The sequence below is a fragment of the Ostrinia nubilalis genome, chromosome 14 (genome assembly GCF_963855985.1).
Source record: "Ostrinia nubilalis chromosome 14, ilOstNubi1.1, whole genome shotgun sequence".
Classification (NCBI taxonomy): Eukaryota; Metazoa; Arthropoda; class Insecta; order Lepidoptera; family Crambidae; genus Ostrinia; species Ostrinia nubilalis.
In genome coordinates this window covers 11,048,616-11,074,364 of record NC_087101.1, presented here as the reverse complement: position 1 = coordinate 11,074,364, position 25,749 = coordinate 11,048,616, and the positions used below count along the sequence as shown (strand labels likewise).

The 25,749-nt window shown below is 40.0% G+C and overlaps 1 protein-coding gene across 2 annotated transcripts; it reads left to right on the top strand.

Annotated features, from left to right (window-relative positions):
* The first annotated feature begins 8,930 nt into the window (after nucleotides 1-8,930).
* On the top strand, nucleotides 8,931-25,545 carry LOC135077882 (uncharacterized). Of its 2 annotated transcripts, none has more exons than XM_063972423.1 (4): nucleotides 8,931-9,107; nucleotides 22,633-22,755; nucleotides 22,948-23,093; nucleotides 25,395-25,545. In XM_063972423.1, the coding sequence occupies exons 1-4, from the start codon at nucleotides 9,018-9,020 to the stop codon at nucleotides 25,459-25,461; spliced, it is 426 nt and encodes a 141-aa protein (XP_063828493.1). In that variant the 5' UTR covers nucleotides 8,931-9,017; the 3' UTR covers nucleotides 25,462-25,545. The 2 variants fall into 2 exon arrangements, with proteins under 2 accessions (XP_063828493.1, XP_063828492.1); XM_063972422.1 differs by having other exon boundaries at nucleotides 22,948-23,101; nucleotides 25,395-25,540.
* The last annotated feature ends 204 nt before the right edge of the window (nucleotides 25,546-25,749 follow it).

Below are 25,749 nucleotides of genomic sequence, written 5' to 3'. Positions count from 1 at the left end.
AAGGTTAAGTTATCAACTTTTTGCCCATTTTGGATGTCACGAACTATTTGACGCTGACTATACTCAAACCACCAAAAGGTTACCACCACAAAACGACATAGTGATTTAACAAAAACTAGTCAGTCAGTGAAAACACCTAAACCACTATACAACTGCCCTTATATGACTTTCTCCCACACACTAATCATGGGAGGACACAGAGGGTCAGCAGACAAGAGTCTCAGAGGCACATTGTTTAGGTACCTACAACTTTAGGTTCGCGGGGAATTCCCCGAACTTGCCCGCATCTCACTTTCTTTGCTATGATACGAAATAACAAACCAATCCTGTTTTTAGCTAGCTAAACTATAAACATTAAAGAGATGATAATTATGACACTTATGCCCATTTTCACCATCATTCCCTAATTTTTAAGTAACCCCTATGTAAACAAAATTCCTGTTATGTGTTACCATAGGGGTCATATACAAATTAGGAATTGATGGTGAAAACGGACATTTATCTTTTTCACGGCATAGTCCTTTTTCTTTAAAATTAAATAATTAATACGTATTATAAAATAGTGTTTAACCGTCATCACATAGGAGCTGCTTTTTCCTTCAGAGTGCTTACGTTGGCTGAAGTTGAAACAGTTTTTTTTAAGAAAGAGTACAAGAGTAAGATCCTATTATAAGTACGGGCCTCTCATTTCGTTGTGGAATCAACTAATGTGACTGTAAAGTTGTACGAAGTTCTTCCTTCTTCCACTTTGCTATAAGTGCGACAAGGACAGACAGCCTTTTAATTTTCAGTACAATTTCAAGACTGCATTTCTCTTCAGTTTAATTATTTAAAGACACTTACTTTGTGGAGGAGTGATTAACTACTTAATTTGATTAACTCAAGCCTTTCGCTTTGATATCCCAACTAATATTATAAATGCGAAAGTAACTCTGTCTGTCTGTCTGTCTGTTACGCTTTCCCGCTTAAACCTCGCAACCGATTTTGATGAAATTTGGCATAGAGATAGTTTGAGTCCCGGGAAAGAACATAGGATAGTTGCGCGCGATAAAGTTTTTCTGTGACAGACAAAATTCCACGCGGGCGAAGCCGCGGGCGGAAAGCTAGTAGTATTTATTGTACTTCTCTTTCGTTCGTTTAAGCTAAATGACGTCCATTCGTTCGTTCGTTTCAGCCGAAAGACGTCCACTGCTGGAAAAAGGCCTCCCCCAAGGATTTCCACGAAGACCGATCCTGCACCGCTCGTATCCAGGCACCTCCCGCGACCTTCACCAGATCGTCGATCCACCTAGTGGGAGGCCTGCCCACGCTACGTCTTCCGGCTTGTGGTCGCCACTCAAGAACTTTCCTTCCCCAGCGGCCATCAGCTCTACGAGCAATGTGCCCCGCCCACTGCCACTTGATTTTAGCGATTCTGCGGGCTATGTCAGTCACTCTGGTTCACCTACGGATCTCCTAAATGACTTCCACTGCAGGACAAAGGCCTCCCCCAAGGATTTCCATAACGCATCCAGTTACATAGGTAATCTTCCCGCGACCTTCACTAGATCGTCAGTCCCCCTATGCTTCTCACGAGAATAGAATTTTCAATCAGTTCTATTAAAGTAGAACAAAGCACTTCAGTTAAAGTCATAAAACATCTTATCCCTGGATTCCCAAAGACACACAAGTTTAAAGAAATTACGTTAGTGTTTAGTCAGGACCGTGGATGCCTAACTGTAATTATTTTCACGTAATTAAAAGGTACACGTGCGTTGAACACTAATTTAATATAGTGTTTATTAGAATGGAAATGGTATTTAAACTAGTGTTCAACACGCGTGTAACTTTTCATTAATCAAATTCGATGATTTACTGCTACTAGCTAATAGCTATGAATAAATTAATTAAAAATTAAAATAATTAACTAACTCGTAACAAAGAATTCCAAATAATTATTTTGAATTCTGTAGGTACGAGTATTCTAAATCTGTGTTATATAAATGCCATTTTTCCATTCATTAGCTTAATAAACTATTGAAGCTTTTGTTTGTTAAAAAGTTTGTAGTTTCAATGTTCGTACACCATTAGAAGCTTTGACATTGAATTTTTAAGCTTTAACGGAGCTTATCGGCTAAAAAGGATCAAGCTTGTTTGTGTCCCCTAATCCCTTTGCACATGTCCTTGTCCCTTAATACGTGTAAAAATGAAAAAGTTTTAAATCCATCCGCTAAATATAATCCAATTAACCTTGGCAGCTTCCGATTCAAGTTCAAAGTTCAGAAGCTTAAAAGCTTTTTGGTTGCGCCGCTGATGGGCGTTTTTTGTGAAATGCGGTGCAGTAAAATGGGTGTGCTTCGTCATTTTAAATTGGACTTTAGATTTTTAAAACGGATAACAACGGTTTTAAAATATTTTTCACGTGTAGCATTGCACCCACGGGATTATAAGAACATCCGTTGTTATCAAATGGTATTTTATAATGCACTTATTACATGCGGGTTGGAATCTCGAATAGAGCAAATGTTAGTATGATGAGCAAGAGCAATTTAGGCCTTTAGTCATTATGTATTTAAGTAATCCTACTTACGCTAACTCAGCTTACTTTGAGGCAAGATAATTGGTATGATATTTGGAATTTTAGGCCAATTCATTATTCATTCTCTGTGTGTAGTAATAAGCGTTATATTTCGACAACAATCAATTATTTACACACTCAAACCTCAAACAAAGGTCGGTGTTCATCGATAATTCGATATCAATCGCTGTCAAGAAGCTAATAGCCTGCCTGTTTGCCGTGAACCTACGCCACGGCCGTAACGTAACCTCACTCAGTGAAACTAAATGTTTATTGTACTCTGAAAGAATAATTTTATTAGCCGTTTGCAGATGGGAGCAGTGGGCTGGTCACCGCAGAATCCTTTCAAGTAAATAAGTGTAGGTGGTTCGATTGGAATTATTGGAAGCCTTAGTAAACAGGCCGGTGGTTATAATCATTGGTTATTCAATTAACTATTACATATTTATATAAAACTTTAGACAGCAACCCACGATGACGTTTACACTTAACGTGATACCTAATATACTTTGATCCAAAGATAAAGTAAAGTTTGATTCTAACCTTTGGAATTAATGAATATTTGCCACAGAATCATGAGAGGAAACTTGTAAGTTTGGGGTTTATTTCATTGTTTATTTTTGGTTAATGTATTATTTAAATTATCAATTTTTTAAACTATAAGCCCTAAGCTCTATATTTCCTAAAATGAGTATGTCATAGGTAAGCACCGCCTCACGTGTGTATGACCATTGGCATTTCATAGACGTGATCCCATCAATAGATAATGTTAACACGGCTGAAGTTTCACGGAGCGCGAACAGATGGCGCTTTCGCACGCACCCGTTGGAAGTTTGAAATCTTGGGTATTCCGTATTACCAAAGTTGCACAATTTTGTCCATTTTATGTCTACAGCTCACCCCTTTAGCGCCATCATGAATAATGTCACGGTTGTAAATCCCTGCCCGTAACTTAATAAGTTAAACGTAATATTTGCCATCGTTAAATAAGTTTTATTTTATTTACACAAACAATTTACGTAAAAGTAATACATATTATAACGTTCACAAAATAAGTAATCATCAAACTTCCATTGACAAAATCACGCCTGTTTACATTTCCCTAAGACTTAAGCCACATGTGCCCTCGTGCGGACGAAACCTAGAGATTGTTTTTCATGTTTTTTAGAAGACAAACATAAACAAGTTAAGATATAACTGATATTGTAGGGCCACTGCGGCGAGTTTGACGCAGGTCTGACACTTGACGAGCATTTTTGTTATCCCGAATTTGCTTGCAAAACACGTTAGGCACAGTTAACGGCTCATCCTTACAAATGGGGATATAATTCAATTGTGTATGATAATGCTTATCTGTACCCACATTCTCAGACAGTACTTATGATAATAATCTACAGAAAATTAAGCTAGACTAGACTCACTTTTAGCAAGAGCTTTAAGACTCTATTAACCTATTGTATAGAAAAGTGATGAACACTGAATAAATGTTTGCCTTACATGTAATGTAACGACAACGAAACGTCTATACCACATATTTTGACTAAGGCCCGGTTTCCACCAAGGCAGAGCGGAGCGGAGCGGAACGGAACGGAGAAATGTTTTGAATAACCAAAGATATCATTCAGATTAAATGAAATTGACAGAATGAAATCTGATCGGTTAAGTATTCAAAATATTTCTCCGCTCCGCCTTATTGGAAACCGCCGGGCCTAAGGTACCAATTATGGTTAGGGTGTCTCTCCAAGCTTGGCTCTACATGAAATCTCTTGACAACATTTTACAAGACTTTTTGGTGGGATTCTACTGTCATGGTAACTAAGCTTTATGTAACATGTTAACTCCGCCGTAGTAATAAACCAGAGGAATTAAAAGATTTGGATACTTCCTCCATACACCAGAAAATGTGTGAACTGGGCCCTAATATTTAAGAATTACCATGCCTATAGGCCTTATTTTTCCTTTTTCTATTTTTTATCACAAAAACATTGAAGACGAAAAAAAACAAAAGAAACAGAAATTGAAAGCATATTTCCGTTTTCATTTAGGTTAAAACAATAAACGTCTGTAAAATGAAGCTCAGCTACCGAATTACATTTTTTCTTAGATTCATTAAATGTGAATTTCCGCGTTCTTTTTACACGAATAATTGAGGATTTTAGAGATCAGTCAGTGAACAAACGAAACAAGACATAAGCATATTTTTGTCGCCAGTGTAGGTAAAGAACTACACAACATCTTACAGAGGTAAAACTAATCCACAATAAGGAAGGATGATCTAAAACATAAATGTTATAAACGAGACAATCGAAGAAGATAATAATAAAAAAAAACTCTATTTAGTCCAATCACGTAGGTATCTTTAGTTGTTGTGTTTATTTTTCTGTATGTTGTTACCTCAACATTTGACTGCACTGCAGTTTTACTAAAACTCTTCCAACTTTTATCGTTTGTTTTACTTTGAACTTTCTAAATTATAATACAGTACCCTTCGTGACATTTTCCTCTTAAGAATTTTATTAAACTTGAGGTCCCTGATAATAAAAGTTCATTAAATTTTCACTTCAGATAATTTTATTTTGGCCACTTTGTGGTCTGATAGTCATTTTATGGTCCGTAAATTATTTTTACATTGTTTATTTCTTATAATACCGAACTTGAAGCTGCTTTTTATTTTATAAGTGCGCTTCTATTGGCATCTATAAAATAGATAATGAAATATAAGTGCGTGCAGAAAATAATATTTTATGAATGAGAGTATAAAGTTATAGACAGGCTATTAATTATGCTATCGGCGTTTTTAATATTTTAGCAAATTTCTACTTTGCGTAGAACAATCATAATCCTACGATTTTGCTGAAATTGTGTTGTAGTTCTAACTTTATAATTACAAAGTTTTGCATACCACTATATTGTGATAAAATTTGGTAAGGCGGGCGGGTGAAAACATTTGTAATTATTTATTTTTGACTTGTATTGTAACTATAGTCACTAAGTAACTAGATTGATATTAGATCGTTTTCAAGTCATATGTATATTTGGATAGTATTCAAATTAGCAGATTCTTACTCTATTGCTGCATAAAGCGGTTGCTTGAAACGTCTTCGACCTAGGAGTCCTAGGACATTTAATACCACCGGCTGTTGTCACCAGATAGCAATGCTTGGTTAGCTAAGTGGTTGGTTAAGTCAGAGCTACGAGAAGCTTAAGTACCTACCCCTACCACGAATACTGAATACTCTGTTGAAATGCACCTGGAGAAAAAAAGATCTTTTGCCATTTTTAGCTAGTCTCGAACTAGACTATTCTTGTAACTATGAGTACCTACATAACTACATTATTTTAATATAATATAGCCAGACCAAAACGAGAATTACTTATTTCTGTAATATGTTAATGGCTCAATACATTGGCGTAGGTACCTAGGGCTATTTTTAAGGGGGCTTCTGAGTGAGTACTATCAGTACGGCTAGCACGAAAAACTTTCGAGTTCAAATCGTTTGCGTACTCGAATAGCCACCAAAAGATTTAGTAAGAAAACTAACACAGCGCCCTTGTGAACGTTTCGTAAAGTGAACTTAGTATGAGATGTGGTTGCACGAAACTTATTTTGAGAATCAAAATTGTCACGTTATCGTTTGATTCAAAGATTGAGTATCGAATTTTATCGAATACGCAAACGATTCGAAGACGAAAGTTGTTCATGCTAGAGGTACAGGTATCATTTTGGGGTCGGTAGCAAGGTCCCCCCGGTATACACGGTGTTAGGTAAATGGGTATATGAGCCGACACTAGCCCATGCTAACATGGGCATATAAATGGTATGGTGGTGTAAAATAAATTTTATAAAATCCGATTTGTATGAAAATTAAAATAATTAAAATGAAGATATCAATTTTCTGACTTCACCATACCATTTATATGCCCATGTTAACATGGGCTAGTGTCGGCTCATATACCCATTTACCTAACACCCTGTATACGCGCATGGGCTCAAACGTCGAAACCGTTTTGGTACTTTACACACAGAGATAGAAGCATGTTAACATTATTTACTTGTCGACTACATATTATTCATGATTCTTTGTAGCTGTACAGTACCTACCTAGATATTACCCTTGTAGTCCAGCCACTACAAACGCCAGCTTTCCGCTTTGTATTCCGCAGCGGACGAGTCAGCAGACAGGTCTTATTCTTATTACCTATTTCCCTCACGAAACAATTTCATTCTCAATATTTTCATCTAAACTCCAGTTTCGTGCAGCCACTTTCAACTAAATTTCACGTTCAAGACATCGCTACCTACTCTTGTATGTAAAGTATTTCCTGTAATGCAAACGTTTTATCTATCTACCTAAATAAAAAGAGACCGAAGGCTCATGATATAAAAACCAAACTCAAAATTCGATTTCATAAGCTCAAAGTAATGAATTTGCTTATGATTAGTTGAAATTCAATATTAAGACTTAATCTTAATTTTAATCTAAAATTCAACATCAAACTTTACCATCTTAGACTGTATTCGTTTAAAATTAATTAAATTAATTTTCCGTTTCAATTTCAAGTCCATAATAGAAAGGCTGTATAGGATTGCAATTTCGTCACTCGCAACGGCAACAAACTGTAAAACAAGACGTTAAATCAGGTACTTACCTAAATGAGGGAAAAATAATGCTCACTTGATTTCACCGAAAAGTTGCGAAAGTTTCAAGGAATTCGTATACATATAATGGGGGTCACGTTTTTGTCGACGAAATCAACTTTTCTTTTGTGGTTTTTATTTTTGTAATTCGCTTCGTGGGCCAAAAATAACATTTTCGTGGTGTTCACTTTTGAAATGAGGGGAGAAGTAACAAAGTAATGTTTTTATGGTTTGAGCACAACGTGTTTTGTAAATACCTACTTAAAGTATGAAACAGGTTCGTGTTTTCCTCTGTTATTTTAACTGATGGCGTTTTCATTACACAGAAATTCGTAGAAAAATATCTTTTTGAGATTCATGTCGGTCGTCGGTGTTTCAAGTTGGGTTGTGAAATTGCCGTTTCTATTATTATTTTTTCTATTGAAACTGTTGTAACTTTTAATAGCATCCTATCACCACTTGTGTTATTTGAAACTTTTGATTATTTATCGATTTGATCGATTGATGAACATTTGCGCCAAAGAAATACCTTACCTTTGTTCGCCGCGTCTACAGCGCCAGTTCACGGGACGGTGGACAAAGATATGATTGCATTTTTCCTTTGCAGAAACGACTTTTGTGTTAAGCCATTCATGAGAAATTTTTCATTTCTTCACAGTTGCAAAAAGTGCCCTTTATTCGCCACTGAAGACCTATGCCCCCGTTCCCACCAGTTGGCATTAAAGAAAGTGTCGCGTTTAAAAGCGCTGAAAATACCGTTTACCGATTAATCTTTACAAAAAATTAAGGCACTTTACGCTTCTAGATAAAAAATATAGTTTTATTATCGATAAAAATACGCTGAATGAAAACGTTCGAGCACCTATAAAAAGTCACAAGGTTGGAAAATATTGAAAAATTGAATCGCTCGTGCGACTTACTTACAAGGTTGAGTGTTACGTGGGAAAAATGTGACAAATATTATGTGTTATGTAGGTACCTAATAAAGAAAAAGTTGACGAATACGACTTTGTACAGTTTGTAAAAGATCGTATCCGATCTGTAGGGGGATGTAAGAATGTAAGAATTCACGTCCAATTATTAATTAACTGGGTAAAGTCCACTTATTTTTTATCATTTTCACAAACAATGTACATTAAAATATTGCGTTCCTACTGCAGCAATTAATAATTAATAATAATGGTTTCTGTTACTAATAAATTAGGATTATTGGTATACAGACAGAAAATGTGTGAAACTTTGTTTGTCACAAAATGTATCACGGAAATAGAGTATCAGCGATTACTTACGAAGTTACGACATCTTTCCCTACAAAAAGTTTTTGGGATAGCATGAAAGAAAAGTTTGGCAACTACAAATTAGTCGCCAAAAGCACTAAAGCACCATAGCAGAAAAAAATTGTTGGCATTAACACCTTAGCAGAAAGTATAGAGACATAAAACTTTGACGTCTCTATTTACCAGCTCGAAGCTGTTCATTTCAGCATATAGATGACCCACGCTGAACTGTCCCACCAAAATCAATGACAGGGGGGCGCTACCATCGTTCAACTATATGGTTTCCAACATGGCAAAAATCTGAACCAGCGATCCGGTATTGACGGTGGCGCCCCACTGTCAATGTCATCGACAGGACAGTCCAGTATTTTGGAACTATAGGTATTTTACAAAGTTTTTCTAGCATTAAAAAATATACTGTCACCAGCAGATGAAATTGTCATCTTGACAGCGATATTAATGGCAAAATACACACAAAAATATTATTAATTCTACGGTTACAAATGCTGTTTGGCTCCCCGGAACATAATACTTCTGAAATAATATGACGGCTTTGGACGACTTGCCTAATGTGGACTCTTTCTTTGGGATCGATTTGAAGACTGGCTCGATGATCGTAGCTGCTATTGGTGTGGTGAGTTACTCAATACTCAATACTCAATATGTTTATTGCTGAGTTAATATGAATCTATCTGTATTTATAAAAGCGAAGGTCACTGACTGATTGACTGACTAATGATTTTGCATGGGGGCTCCTTTTAGAACGTAAGTTTGTGCTCATTAAGAACATATTTTATGAAACTCCACCCCTAAGGGGGTAAAACCAATGTAAAACGGGATCCACACGTACAAAGTTGCGGGCGACCGCTAGTATCGTTATAATTGTGAAGTTCTGAAGAGGGTAGACGGATCTATGTCCATTGTTGCCACCGCTGCAACTCCTAGGCTAGGTAGCCAGAATCTGCCTTCAATGTTATAATACCGGAGTAGTTGGACCTCATAATTAATTATCGGCCGTAGATTTGATTGGATATTGACCATAGATTTAATTACGAGAATGTCACAACACAATCCAGTAGATGCACTGGTTACTCTACGATGTACTACTACTCTCGATATGGCAAATAAACCTTTTCCAATAAAACGCCAGATTGAAAATACTAATGGAGGAGATAGGTACTAGGATTTTATTCAGACGCACTGACACGAACATAATACCTAATACATACAGGAGACATAATAATATTATCAGACACTTTACTTTTGGTGTGGTGGCCTTAATCGTATGACACTTTTTGTCCATAAACTTTCTTAAGCACCATAAAATTCTCGTTTCTCTCCAAATGTGTAGTCGTTTGTTGTTATCAGTTACACATAAGCGTATACTTTTGGTGATATTTAAAATCTGCATTAATACTTTATTTCCTTTACTTTGTAGGAATCTAGAACATTATTTCTTCCTAAGCGAAGATTAAAAGAAAACCATTTGCGCCATATCAGCTATTCTGCATAGAGAGCGATTTGGCTTGCGGTAAATCATTGTTCAAGAAAATATGCCAGACGTTCGACTAACTAAACCCGTATTATGAAACGAAACTCAAGAACAGATTCAGTGATCAGGGGCTCTAATTTGAGTTTGAGTTTCAATCGAGTTTCAGTTTCGTATGTATTACCTAAATATTTAATAGAACACTGGAATCACCTTAATGAATTTAGGCTTGGGTATATTATAGGTATTATACAGGCTGAAAATGTATGTACCTATTGTCGTCTATAAATGTCGCATAAGAATTCGTTTCGCGGATTCCATGTTGCTCCCATTGTAAAAGAAGTTGTATAAGTATCACATAACGTAGTTTCAGTGGCTGTAATTTTTTTTTTTTTTTTTTTTTTTTTTTTTTTTTTTTTTTTTTTTTTTTTTTTTTTTTTTTTTTTTGAAGGGACGCGCGCTGGTAGCTTGAGGAGCTTTTCCAGCTTCACCGGGCAGAGTGGCGAGTACAGAAGGTACTCTAGCCGTTTGGCGATCGTCGGTGCGCGTGCCGACGAGGCCGAGTGTGGGCTTCGCGAAGCGAAGCCCAGGCTCGTCCGCGTCGGTCGCAGACCGACGTTCGCGATCGGGCCGTATCGAGCGCATAAGGCGCCCGATCAGTGGCGAACCCAACTAGAGGGTTGCCCACCGCGGTGTTGGACCAAAGTCCAGCCTACGGCGGGCTCACTCTAGTGGGCCCGATCGAGGGGGACTACGGACGCGGCCTGAGGGCGCCACGGTAGGCTCGGACCTCGGCTCAGGCCGTGTCCGGGGGACGGATTGGGGAGAACCGGCCCGGTACATGTCTGTACCGTCCGAAATGGAAGGCAGGGCCTCGTACTCGCCGGCGAGTACGGTGTAACGAGCTACTGTGTTGTGGAGTAGTTGGCGTGCTTAAGGCAGTGATGTCTGTGTTCAGAAATTCGGTAATAGGATCGTCCGGGTCGTCTAGGACATGCCTAGGTCGTCGGTATTGGGCAGCGACATCTTTCTGGGGTGTATACGTGGCGGCGCTAACGATAAGAGGGTTCTTGTGGTTGATCGCTTTATCAAAGTAGCGGCGAGAGGCTTCTTTCATAAAGTGATCAATCGATGGGATCTCGAAATCTCTATGGAGATTCGTATTACGCACGAACCACGGGGCATCCGCGGCTCGGCGTAAGAATTTGTTTTGGAGGGTCTGGAATTTCTTAAGGTCTGTGCAGGAAGTGTGAGCAAACACCGGACTGGCGTAAGTCAACACTGGACGGATGCAGGTTTTGTAAATTGTCAACTTATTTCTAAGTGACAATTTACTTTTCCTTCCAACTAGGTGGTAGAGTCGGTGGATGTAGTGGTTTGCACGGCTCAAGACGCGTCTGAGGTGCGGAGCGAACGTTAATCTCTGGTCGAGGGTGACACCTAAGTATTTGGCCTCACTTTTCCAAGGAATAGTTTGGTCAAATAAGGTGAGATGGGTGGGGACATTAGGACGAGTGCGAACCGGAGGACGTTTCGCAGACAAAGCCCTAGAAAAGTACACTGCTGCACTTTTTTCAGGATTTACCTCGATACGCCACTTCCTGAACCATTCGCCTAATTGTGTGACTGCGCGTTGGAGCGCCAAGATGATGTAATTCCGATTACGTCCGGACTTGTAGAGTGCGGTGTCGTCCGCAAAGAGGGCTAAATCCGTATGCGGATATTTGGGGATGTCATTGACGTACAATGAAAAGAGGATGGGCGAGAGCACGGAGCCCTGGGGGACTCCGGCTCTTATGGGGCGGGGGGAGGAGAGGGAGCCATCTACTCGGTAACGAAAGGTGCGATTCGATAAAAAGTCACGTAAGATGTGCACGAGACTGTCCGGCACACCGAGTTCGTAAAGCTTGTAAATCAAGCCATTGTGCCAGACTTTATCGAATGCCTTCGCTACGTCGAAGAATAGCACTCCTGTCCCTACGGGTGGCTTAGCAGTGAGGCCGCTAAGTATGTGCTCCGTTAAGCGGTGCACCTGTTGTACGCAGGAATGTGAGGCGCGGAAGCCAAACTGTTCGTTTATTAAGAGATTATTAGAAAAAACATAATCTCTTAATCGAGAAACAATTATACGTTCGTATAACTTACCCATGGTCTTTAAGAGACTGATGGGTCTGTAGCTTGTGGGGTCAGCCAGTTTCTTACCGGGCTTCGGGATGCCAATGACTTCTGCCTCTTTCCACGCGTCGGGAAAGATGCAGTGAGACATGGCCGCGTTGAAAATAGCAACTAAGAGGTATACTAGGGGGGCGGGCAGGGCGCGTAAGACTCTATTAGAGATACGGTCCGGGCCGGGGGCTTTGTTGGGACGGAAACCTTTGATTATCGTTCGCACCTCGTCGACGTTGGTCGGGTCTAGGGTTGTGGTCGGAGGGAGGGCGGCTCTACGTTCGACTTCGCTGTCCACCATGCGGAGGTGGGCAGAGTCTACTGGGAGAGTACTGGGGGAGCACTGTGCTTCTAGACTGTCGGCTAGACATTCGGCTTTGGCGTCGTCGTCAAACGCAAGCGTTTGATCGGGACGTAAAAGCGGTGGCGTGGACGCTACGGTGTCAGACTTAAAGGCTCTCGTCAACTTCCAATAGGCTTGGTGAGATGGCGAGATTTCTTTAAGTAGATCATCCCACTGATTGTTACGGAGTTCCGCGATACGAGCCTTGACAGCGCGCTGTAAGGAACGTAGGCGGGCTCTGTTTTCCTCGGTTGGATAAGCGTCGTAATCGCGAGTGGCTGCGTTCTTTGCCCTCAATAGCTCTCGCGCGTCGTCCGGCAACCTGAGACGGTGGTTAGCCATCGCAGGCACTTGCCTAGACGAGTCGCCAATGGCGACCGAGATGTGACTAGTGAGCGCATCGATCGCGTTAATAGTTTCGTGAGGCGAAACTATAACGTCGGGGATTGAGGACAGTTGTGGGCTCTGACTGTTCCCAAGTTTTACCTTGAGTTTGTCCCAGTCCACAACTGTCTTCATAGTGGGTGTAGACTCAGGGGAGCCTAGTTGGAGTACGACCGGGCGATGGTCAGAAGTGAGCGCGTGCATGGTTTCTATAGAGTGTAGGCGGAGGCCTATATTCTTTAGAATTGCCATGTCAAGAATGTCGGGCCGATGCTCGACATTGTAAGGATAGTGAGTGGGCGTCATAGGGACTAAGATATCAAAAATGAGTTCCTCAGAGAGTTCGCTTAGCATCATGCCGTTGGCAGTGGATGTTACGCAACCCCAATGAGTGTGTTTGCTATTAAAGTCGCCGCCAAGAATGACTGCACTATTCATAGCAAACAGGGCCTCAAAGTCGCTCCTTAAGGGAGTCTTGTTCGGGGAGAGGTAAACCGAGCCGATGAGGATGGGCTCGTGTCCAGTCATGGCTAGCCGACAAAGGGAGACTTCTAGGTTAGAGAGAGAAGGGGGATCGACTAAAGCACAGTGCAGAGAACGCTTATAGTAAATAAGCGTGCCGCCGCCACGTGTGGGCCTATCGTGTCTAATGATATTGTAGTTCGCTATCCTAGGATTGCGAATAGAGGGTGTTAGGAGGGTCTCTTGAACCAGAAAGATGTCGACCTGGTGGTCGGTAAGGAACTGAGTAACCTCGTCCTTCTGCTGTCTAAGACCGTTAGCGTTGAAAAAAGCTAAGGTGATTGACCGGGGTTTGATCCTAGCGGTGGGATTAGCCATTACGGAGCGTGGAAAGAGGAGATAGCGTAGCAAAAGTCTACGTGTTCGGCGAGGATAGATAACCTATCCATGATGTTGCCTTCGCCATTAGTCGCGCGCAGTTTTGCGGCGATCACAAACATCTCGCCGACATTAATTTGGCCAAAGAAGTCTCTGACCAACTTAATGTCAGCCGCAGGTGAATGTGAAGGCTGGGGCTTGGCCTGAGGGGCCGGGACTTTGTGGGCTGGTGCCTTAGGGGCAGGGGGACTTGGGTTAGGCGCCTGTTGGGTAGGTGCCTTTGGCGTAGCCTTAGGGGCTGAATGGGGTTGAGGAGCCTGCTGGAGCGCGGGTGGGGCCACAGCTGTTTGGGTGGGTGTGGGAGTAAGGCTGGCAGCCTGGGTGTAGGCCAAAGGCCTAGCCCAAGCATTGGGCCTGTTGGGGCGGAGGCTAGGAGCCTCACTTGCTACCGCAAAGTTGCGAGTAGCATTGATCTGCCTGGGGGCAGAGGGGATGGGGGCACGCGGCTGAGTGCGTGGAGCCCGGGGACAACCGCGATAATTCGCAGGATGACCCTGGCTACCACACAGTATGCAGCTCGGTGGTTCGGTGGCTGTGGCCTTGTCACGGACACAGTCGGCTGTGCCGTGATCGCCTAGGCACTTGACGCACCTAGGACGGGCGTGACAATTACGGGCAGCGTGCCCGTAATGTTGACAGCGGTGGCACTGGCCGGGAGCGCCGCGCTTTCGGGGTGGCTCAACTTTGAGCCCGGAGATAAAGCAAACCGTTTTCAAATTGAAAATCGATTTCGCTTCGTTGGAATAGTCCAAGACTACTTGGACAAGGTCAAATGGTTCACGTGTACGAGTCCTGTACAGACGGTGAACCTGTTTGACGGGAAAGTTTTGTGCCTTGAGGTCGGCCAAGATGGAGGCGGAGTCTAGCTCCTTGGGAAGGCCACGGATAACAACCCGCAGCTCCCTTTCCTCCTCGCGAGGGAAGGTATGATAACCGATACGGTTTTCATCAAGGAATCGAGTTAGGGCTCGGTGCTCGTCCGAGGTGGACAAGGACACCTTAATGCCTACATTGCACGACTTAGCGTGCGAGAAATTGATGTGGCGCTCCTTGAGCGCGCCGGAAATTTTGTTCCAGGACGCCTTGTCCTGGACAAAGACTGGGGGGACTCTGGCAGTCCGGCCGGTGCTCGACTGCGAGCCGGAGGGCTGGGAAGATTGCGAGGGCTGGGATAGGCCCGAGTTGGCCTTCAGCGCCTTCGCAGGGGGGGAAGGAGGGGGAGAGGCCGCGGATTTGCGGGTCCTCTTCGGACGACTGACGGTGGTGAAGCCACCGTCATCGGCGTCTGAGACAGAGTCACATTCCATGTCCCTACTGGGGGCATGGGATTGGTGATCTATCACAATAGAGTGCTCGTTCGTGAGCGGGATTGGTAGCGGGGCCGAGTTAGGATCGCACATGGCGTCCTCGGGACATGACGGGGAAGCAGGCTCCTCATAGACGGAGCTTGCGAGGGATTTTGCCCGTATGTGGGCTTTAAACCCGGAGAGGACCTCCGGGTGAGTGGCCCGGAGGAACTTTAAGAGTTCCTCCGTATCCATGGCATGGAGTTGAGTTTCGCGACGCGTGAATCTACGCCGGTTCGCAAGTCGCAACCACCGAGAAGAGCCGGCAAGAAACTCGGTGGTTATAGCGGTGTGTAAGTCCCGCACAGTCGGTGTAAACCGTGCGGGGTGAGTGGGAAAAGTGTGCCCTAACCAATGTAACTACGCCGCAACGTAGCAACGCCGCGACGTAGGGTGAGTACCTACTCCTAGCAGTCCTTCAGGAGGGCCCCGGTCGCAAAAACAACCAGGGATACGCTCCTTCAGGGATGGAAAGTAGGGAGGGGTAGGGGGGGTCACGCCCGGCAGTGAAAAGACTGTGAAACCGAGTGTCTCAAGGGCGAGGAGGAACGCCTCACCCTCTCAAACGTGCCTTCCAGGAGGCCAAGGTTCACAGCCTAATATACCGGCGGCGGCAGGAAATTTCAGCGCCTTGAAAAAGGCACTGTCGGTCGCTCCCAATCGAACCGAACCGCCTTTAGAAAGGCGTTTAACTACGCTTGTTCGTTATCACCGTTAGGTATCCCAAGCGCAGCCGCGGGCAAGCCACGTAATTGTGACAAAACACCACAGAAACAAGACTCGCAGAGCGAGGGCGATAAGCTCGAGGAACTCGGAGCGCAGCGCATGCGAGCGGGCGGGCGAGGCGGAGCGCACGTCCGTACCGTGCGAGCGATGCGAAGCGAATGTCAGTGGCTGTAAACATAAGACTGCATCTTATTAAAGTCTGCTATTTCACGCTCTGCTCTTAAAATACTCGCTAGCGTCGGGACCAATGTGTTACCAAACAAATAACACTTGTGGCCCTCCTACGTTGCCCACTGCCCACTCTTGGGGCCACCTAAGGATCACTGTTCCAGTTACAGTGGAAATGTATTTATAAGATCAATAACCTTAAGCTTTCAAAGAAAACACAGCAACGTTCCTGAATGAACATTGAATGAAGTACGTCACTGATAAACTTCGACAACTTTGCAGACAGATTTATATGGAAGCTATAGCATTTTCTTTTCAATCAATCATAAGTCGTTGAAGGTCGCAGATAATTTGATTAGGGGAAATCAAAACTTCGGCAGGGGGACAAAAATCAATGCCCACCTTTTTCAGGTTTTCCAACAATCAGTTATCTTTATTGCGTCGCAATTTATGATGAGTTTTATGGAAAAGACACACAGGTGTATTTGGGTTCAATTTTACAATTTTCCAAATGCGTTTATCTAGCTTTAAGTTGCGCCGACCGAACCAGCTACGATATCACTTAATCCACTAACCTTTTAGCTACGGTTTCTTTTTTTTACTTAATGATTCTTGACATGACATCGACATATTAGCCGGTACGACATACTTTTTTTTTTATCTTTGTGATATTTTTGTGATTAATCAAGCTACCAATCAAGTTTTAACTTACTTGCTTAAAACAGACCAATATACCAAGTCTAAGTACTACGACTCGAGAAAGTTTGGACACGTTTTACAGCACGTAACTTACAAATGATGCTCGCCTAAGTGAAGCAGCAAATCGAACGCACAGCGTTGAATAGAGCTCTGTGATTGGTTCGTGTGTGACCCTGTGCATCCACGCGCACAGTGAGACTTCATGGTAATGTTTGTGAATACGGGCGTTAGACCTTGTATGAAAGAGTAAGTATGCTATAATTATTTCGTGCCGAATCCATTTCGGCTTCACTTCATACACTATCGCCCTGAGGGTTTTCCTCTCCAGACGGTATCCTCAAGATAATATGCTAACGATGGGATATTCGTGGCGGATATATTTATGGCACGATTCTCCCTGGCATTGCCGTGACAAACCGAGTTTCCTCAACTAGTTTCATTGTTATTCTATCTGCTTCCTTCGCAATTTGCATTTATTATCCTCGAGGCTTTTGTTTTCTTTTAATGTGAAAATATAGACACAGTCAGCGTTAGAGCGCTTTTACATATAGCCTATGCGCAGACAATTGATTTTTCGTTGGCCGATAGTTTAGTCGGGCAGTTGATCAGTATGGGCATGTATGGAAGTGCGCACATTACGCCGATTCTTCACATTATAAAAACGCCGCTGCCGCGCTACCTGTCACGCTATTAACGCCCTAATATGAAAGCGCTCTTAAACAGTTTCGTGACCAAAAAGTTTACTTATTCCAACCATAACAAAGACGTGTTGCGAAGTTATTGGCTACTTTGGGTGTCGTTAACTATTTGATGCTGACAGTACCACATAAAGGATAGTGCCAGGGTCTGGACCAAGTGTTGCCCAGAATCAACCCATAGTGCATTTTGTTTCTCAGGCCTATACCAATGTGTAAACCGAAGCGCACTGAAATCTATCCCTGGAGTTAAAAGAAAACAAGTGCGTGTCGGACTCACGCACAAAGGGTTCCGTACCATTGATTTATGAAATTATTTTTTTTTAATTTAAGTTATTTGTATTGTTGAATTTCAACATAGCGAGTTATTGAAGTTCAACATAGCGAGTGTTATTTTATGCCAAAGTCGCGACATCTTATACGTAGTAGGTATGTATACATCGATGATATTTTGTACAGTAGAATCCCGATTATTCGGATCAATTAAAACCAGGGGTGTTCCGGATAATCGAAAATCCGGATAATCGATTTCAAAGTAAAATCAAACAATAATTAACTTTTTACAATAGAAAGGGTTTGCAATACATCATTAAGAATCTAAAAATTTAAATTTTAGACCATTGGATGACTCCATTTCTTTAACAATGAACTAAAACGAAGTCCATACCGTGTTAAGGTGGCATCGCCTTCCGTTTTTATGGGTCCAGACTCTAAATAGGTAATTAAAGTCCGATTTTTAATTCGACGGAATTCTGACAGCTGTCATTTTTTGACAATTCAGAGGTAATAAGCCTTTTTTGCTTTGAATTATTAATAAATAATATGAAATGAAATTTCATCAAGTACAACTTACAAGAATGAACTATTGTTTGTTTTGTGAAATCAATGTACACTAATTATTATGTACATTTTAGAGATTAAATAGAAAAAAACGTGTTTTTAACACAGTAAAACAACATATTATCATAAACGAAAATATGTATTGATCATCAACCATCATTATCGTCATCATAATCAACTTGGATTATAAAATTGGCATCTTGTTAAATTGGTTATTTTATGAAGCTAAGATTTTATTAACAAAAGGATTTTCATAAAAAAGGTTTGTAACCCATGGATTATTGGCCAGGGAGTCCAGTAATAGAAAAATAATTTCCCAATTTTTTTTGTAACTTCAAAAATATGATAATAAAAATTCAAATAACCATTTTGAAATGATCAGTACATTTTTAAGCCTTAGTTTTTCAAGTGAAACCTTAAATTCAAGAAAGGATTATTTTTTAATTTGAGAAAATGCTCTCCATTCTTAGTGGGAATGTTTAAATGTTAGCAACACTTCTGAAATGTCAAAATTCCGTCGAATTAAAAATCAGAGTATAGAAACTGTGAATAATGAGTCCGGATAATCGGAAGTCCGGATAATCGAGATTCTACTGTATGTAAATAATTCAAAACAAAACTCTTTTTTAGGGTTCCGTAGCCAAATAGCAAAAAACGGAACCCTTATAGATTCGTCATGTCTGTCTGTCCGTCCGTCTGTCCGTCCGTATGTCACAGCCATTTTTTTCCGAAACTATAAGAGCTATACTGTTGAAACTTGGTAAGTAGATGTATTCTGTGAACCGCATTAAGATATTGATGCAAAAATAAAAAAAAAATAATAAATATTGGGGGCTCCCCATACTTAGAACTGAAACTCTAGGTTTCTAAAATACTTTTTTTCTAAACCGAATAGTTTGCGTGACAGACGCTTCCAAAGTGGAAAAAAGTTCTAAAATAAGAAAATGAAAAATCTAAAAAAAACATATGATGTACATTACTATAAAAACTACCAACGAAAATTGTTTTGAACGAGATCTAGTAAGTAGTTTTTTTTTTTAATACCTCGTAAATCGTAAACCGCTTATTACCGCGTAATCTTTCATACAAATAACTTAAATTAAAAAAAAATTAATTTCATAAATCAATGGTACGGAACCCTTTGTGCGTGAGTCCGACACGCACTTGGCCGGTTTTTTCTCTTAACTCGAGGGATAGATTTCAGTGCGCTCCGGTTTACAAATTAGTATTGGCCTGAGGAACAAAATGCACTATGGTTTCATTGTGGGCAGCACTTGGTCCAACTTCCATACATGGATTGGCACTATCCTTTGCTTAAAAAGTTACTTCAAGAATAGTCAATATCTTTAATCCAATACATAAAAGTCGTCTGTCCTTCCTAGGGCTTAGAGCCTTGCTTCTGGTGAAGATTACTCTGAGACATCGTAAATCTTCGTTAGCAAAATTAGGCGCTTATTAGCTATCTCTTCTTCGTTATACAGTGTGGTAAGGGAGAGTAAATTCAGGCTCAATTTTCACGCGCTTTTTTAACGTAGGAGAGTGAAATAGAGCGTAGGCGAATAGAATGAAGCACAAATATTATCAAACAGTTTCTTATGTGTGTATCTTATCTACTAGAATTTCTCTGGCGGCACCTTCAGTTTGTTTATTTCTGAAAACTTACATTTTCAACAAACACATTGTTACAGAATCCGTTCTAGTTTGCAGACAGAGGCTGCAATGGCAAAACTAAGTACTAATTAAGGTTATGTAAATTTTGCCGGCTACTGTAAATTAGACGTGGTTATTTAAAACATGGACCTACTGTTTTTGTCTGCTTTACGATTGGTCATATTCGCTTTCGCTATTAAGGATAAGCGGATAATACGTTCCGTAACCAAGGCTCAACTCCGAAAATCATTTTCCAAACTCTCAACTCTATCTATCTCTTTTGCTCCTGAAACGATCACGCCTCTAATGAGCGAGACAGCTCCATGTATCGATTGACAAAGTAGACCATTTGATATTCCATCTTCGTTAAACGTGACTTAGTTATGCAAAAGTAGTACTTTTGGGATTTTGCAGTCATTAGCGGGATAGAGCTGTATAATCTGATCAATATTTGAATGGTTTTGTTATCCTGCAGCCATTAGCACATGCGTTGTTTAGTTTATGGTACTTGTTCCACTGTGACTATTGTGCGCATAAGCTACTGTCAACTATTTTCTCGCTCATATTGACTCGTAAATAATCATCTATCGTAATTAAAATAAAAAAGCCTGAAATTAAAATCCTTTTTTTTATTCACTTTTTTCCGAGAACCACTTACACGTGGAATTGCCTGCCTTTGCCTTATACCTTTTGCCTTTAAGCTATTCGTTTTTTACACCCACTGATTAGGATCTGAAGAAGCTTTGAGAAATTATTATTGTACTTTAAGAACACAATTTCTAGGTATATTAATTTTATAAATTACCGAAATCGCCTTTCGTCCATAGTCCGTCTCAAGTTTTCATTATTTTGTAAATTTTACTTTAAGTAAGCTGTCTAAAACCCTGGTTAAATCACTGTTTGGTGTCTTTTCATTTTAGTTAAATTAAAAAAGCTCTTATTAGTTGAAATAATATTACGATAACCGTTTTATTTTTCATGAATAAGATTGTTAGTAGTTTCTGAATAAATTACCATTAAAAACAAACTATTATCATTATCAAAAGACTGTTAGACAGACACATTCATGAATGATTCCGTTTATTTTTTTCTCAACTTAAAACTTAGGAGACAGTATACACCGCAGTATTTCAGGTGCTGTCAACGCGCGTTTTGCGATCGCGTGTTACCGGCGCTGCTTATCTTGGAATAAATTTGCATAGGTACACTATGGCATAAGGCATTTTAGGTTATTGTAAATTAGCTCCGCTATTTTGCAAAAGTTCTTATATGCTATAAATTGTACAGCAATAGCGCATTGCATGAAACGCGTATCCACAGCACTTGTTTATAAACTTAATAATACCTACATACCTACCTAAAATGAGTCAAAGAATATTTTCAAATATTCATCAGGCGGCGCACGACCGGTCTTTGTGGAAATCCTTGGAGGAGGCCTTTGTCCAGCAGTAGCCGTCATTCGGCTGAAACGGACGGACGAACGATGTTCTTCATATGACTCAAGAACAATAAGAAGAAATTACTTTGTTCATAAAGTCTCAAGTGAAATATAAGTAATATGAGCGCTATCATGAGTGGCTCGGGCGGAGCTCAGAGCCGGCAAATCGGCTAATCTGGCCGACAAAGCCCGCTGCTGCCAGATGGAAATAATCTCCAGACAACGGAGCAATTATAGGCCACACTACGCACTGGCTTAATTCTGAACTGGTTCATTATTAACAGACATTTCGGATACAATATCCTAGTTAATATAGAAAGATCTTTATATTAAAACACAAAAGGAAATGGATATTGGAATGGCAATGGCTTGATCGATCTCTTATGATGAAAATTCGTAGATTGGCTTAAAACAAAAAGAGGTAGAGCACTGAAGCATATTAAAATGAAAAAAATAATCTACCTACTACATACATAACTAATACTTTATAGGTTGTATTGAATAGGCTCCTAAATTCTATATTCAATGATTTTTTTTAAATTTATGATCTTTATAATTTTGTACCTATAATATCTACCCGTGTAAATCGAGGGTCCGTGGCCGAGTCCCCCTGTGTTCGACGCACCCGTGGTCGACGCCCCTGGTCAGATAGAAGCAATTTTTAATCAAATGTACAATCAGTCACAAAAATATTTATAAACGAATAAATATTTATACTGATCGTACAAATAAATGTTTAATATTATTTAACCATAGTGATACCTAAAAATATAATAGGTTTTATTTTAACCTATCATATTTTATCATAGGTTTTATTTACCTATAATAACATGTAAATCGTTTTACCTAATCAAAATAATTCAATCAGTCTTTATAATAACTTTACTCTCTCTACATTTAACTAACTACAAATAAAAGTTTTAATTATAAAAGTTTTAAGTATTTTTAACAAAAAAATAAATACATCATTTTAAATAGCGTCAAACATGCATGGTTTTCGTTGACTGTACTTAGTGCAAAAGCCGAAAAAAATATGATATTAATTTAAATCGGAGGCTTCAACCACGGGTGCGTCGAATACTGGGGGACTCGGCCACGGACCCCAAATCGAGGGCGGGCCGCTAGTAATACACTATTTTATTCTGAATTCATCTAAAACAATTAATAATGAGTCCATAAAAGATAGCTTCGCACAATAAGATTTTTCAAAAATCGTGTAATAGCATAATAATAAGAAAGCCTAATAAGTTTTTAGTTATTTTTGTCATTTAGAAAGAAATTGATGAATGAAATCATTTACTGTTTATTATTTCAGGTACATCCAATGGCGTATGGCTGTTCCTTCTTCCTGCCCATCAGTTACCTCCTTGTCACCATTTGGATTTTGGTGGCTTTGTATTTCGCGTCTAGCATTGTGCTATTCTTTGGTCTAATTAAGGTAATATCTAGTTCCATCTATAGTAGTTAAAATAACGTGAAATTTTCAAAGGATGGATGAACGAATGGTTGTTAGTTAGTAATAACTAAACTACGGACAAAAGCTAGCTTAATAATATTTTAATCATGATACTTTTCCTGTGTAGGTTGATAAATTTCAGCCATCATTTTTATTTGAAGAACTTGTTTCCAGGATGATGTACTTCTATGCTCAATATGGCTATGGTATGCGCTGATCTTCGTAGTAGTGATGATGATGATGATGATTTTACTGGCGCTGGTGTTCACATCGCGAAAGCAGAGAAACAGGGTGTTTGTGGTGCTACTCGGCATGCTGTGGTATGTATGTGAGTATCACTAAATTTAAATACTTAAATAAAATAAATAAACATCTTATTATCTTTGGACATACACTGCGCCTTTACTTAGTCCCAAACTAACGCCCGTATTCACAAACTACACTTGCTTAAGTGAAGCAGCAAATCGAACGTACAGCGTTGAATAGAGCTCTGTGATTGGTTGGTGCCCCTGTGAGTCCACGCGCACTGTGAGACATAGTTGAATGTTTTTGAATACGGGCGTAAGCAAATCTTAAGTAAGGGTACTAAACAACCTATACAAACATACTTAAATATTTTTTTTGTAAATAAGTACATACATATGTTTATAGATAGAAAACACAATATTTCAATGTGTTTGGAACTTACGGAAGTTACTTGAAACTTACTATTCACAAAGTGCGTTCTGTTAGCCCTGGGGCTCCGGTTGACCTTTGCCAGGGCTCATCCGAAAAATCAATCCAAAAGAAGCACAAGAAACGTGATATGTACTTATCTAGAATCAGTAGCAGTCTTTTTAATTTAATACATAATATTCATTCATAAGGGCATTCCATATTCTAGAAACATAAATAGATTTAAAGTTAATTTCAAAGCTCACTGGCGCAAAATGTGTCGCCATTTTCTAAAACTATTAAAGTACAATTAGTTGGTAGCGGCTAGTAAGTATGTGCATTCGCTGAAATGTTAGTCACGAACTTATATTTCAGGGCACACTGGTACAGCAATTTTGTTTGTAATTATGTATGGTTAATTATATTTTGTAGTATACCGTTCTTGTATCACGCGTAGTTCCATCGAGCCAGTGTATAGGTGAGTGTACTAGGTAAGTTCGTTGTTAACTAATTTAACCCAACAAGGTGACAATTTCAGAAATTTAATGACACGATTTTTAATATTTCGACTATCAAAACGGATGGTAATATAAATGCTAGTCTCACTCTGTCTATCGGTGTTGCGTTTCACTAATAAACTAATTTATAAAGATATCAGACAACTAGGCACGGGCTCAGTCTCCAAACGCAAATAATTGGATCAACGGTCCTTCTAAGGAAGTCTAGATTTTCTCGCAAAAATTAGTCTTAAAAAAAATGAAATAGAGGATAAGTTTTTATAAGGTTCGTCATGGTAATACAATGAAAATTCGTATACTTAAATTCGACTTTGGATAAAAATAAGTGTATTTGAACGCAAAATGCACCAAAAAATAGACCCAAATTTCTAAGAATTCGGGTGTTAATCACTCAGTATTCATCATCCTTTAGATTTTAATCTAAAGCAGTATTTTTCAACCATTTTCACAGCTTATATTAATATTATTATCACCATTTTACCACCGTGTTTTAAACAAATACATTTATTTGATTTGATTCATGACACGATCCCCTTTATGAAAAAATATTTTGCGACCCCCCGACCGTTCGCTTTTTTTTTCATGTATTTTGCAATGTTACAAAGATGTTGTGGGATCCGAATATTTCAATTCATACGACATTTATGCATTTGCATAATCAGATTTCGGATAAAAATCTATCTTAATAACTTTATGGGTTTTTTTACTGAACTATTATTAAAATATTGTTTTCCTTATCCTGGTAGGCCTTTGGATACGCGCCACGGTGAACTTTTAACGCGGCATTTTATCGATTTTGCATGATAAACCTATAAATATATTAGTGTCGTCGTCGTCGTCGTCGTCGTCGTCGTTTCAGCCAAATGACGTCCACTGCTGGATAAAGGCCTCCCCCAAGGTTTTCCACAATGAACGGTCCTGCGCTGCCCGCATCCAGGCTCTACCCGCGACCTTTACCAGATCAGAAATGAGGAGATCCGCAGGAGAACCGAAGTAACCGACATAGCTCGCAGAATTGCTAAAATCAAGTGGCAGTGGGCGGCGCATATATCTCGTAGAGACGATGGCCGTTGGGGTAGGAAAGTTCTCGAGTGGCGACCACACGGGCTGGAAGACATAGCGTGGGCAGGCCTACTAGGTGGACCGACGATATTAGTGTAATCATCAATAAGATTTTATTACGGCGCGCATCCTACCCCGGCTGGTGAAGGAAAATGAACTAAATTGCATCGTATTGCAATATGAGATTTTACATAAGTTGATCATTTAATTATACAATTTAAGCATTAGTACCTAACTGCCCATGATCCCTCAAACGCCACGACAAGCATGAATGTCATTATTCATAGGATCTCTAAGATAATCTCCTTAGCCCGATTCTATATAAAGAAGCCTATTTTTGCTTTAAACCGCCTTATCCTTGAATCTGACTTTTATTAATGTTTCCAGTGACGGTGTACTTCATAATGGTGGTGAACAGTCATCGCAAGAGGATACTAAGCAACACAAAGGTTAATATTTGATAAAAAAAAGTCATTAAATCTTTACTTACAATTATTTTATAATTCTTTTATTAGCCTAGCTAGATTTTTTTACTCTTTTAGATTACTCTACCTTTTGATTTTTCAGCGACAAATAAAGTCTAAATAAATGATACTGTTATTACCTTACTTTTTACATAAGTTCTTTTCCTTTATGCAGAAAATCTACTAGTCCAGTCATTATAGTAAGTTCACCTCGGAATTCGAGATACCCAGCTGTAAGTCTGTAAATACGTGTACATTGACACCCTAAAAGTTGTCTC

Bases quoted from the DNA above. Each gene is read 5' to 3' on its own strand.
- LOC135077882 (XM_063972422.1), top strand. From the start codon at position 9,018: ATGACGGCTTTGGACGACTTGCCTAATGTGGACTCTTTCTTTGGGATC. The intron at 22,756-22,947 runs GTAATATCTAGT...ACTTGTTTCCAG, and splicing joins TATTCTTTGGTCTAATTAAG to GATGATGTACTTCTATGCTC. The intron at 23,102-25,394 runs GTGAGTATCACT...TAATGTTTCCAG, and splicing joins CGGCATGCTGTGGTATGTAT to TGACGGTGTACTTCATAATG.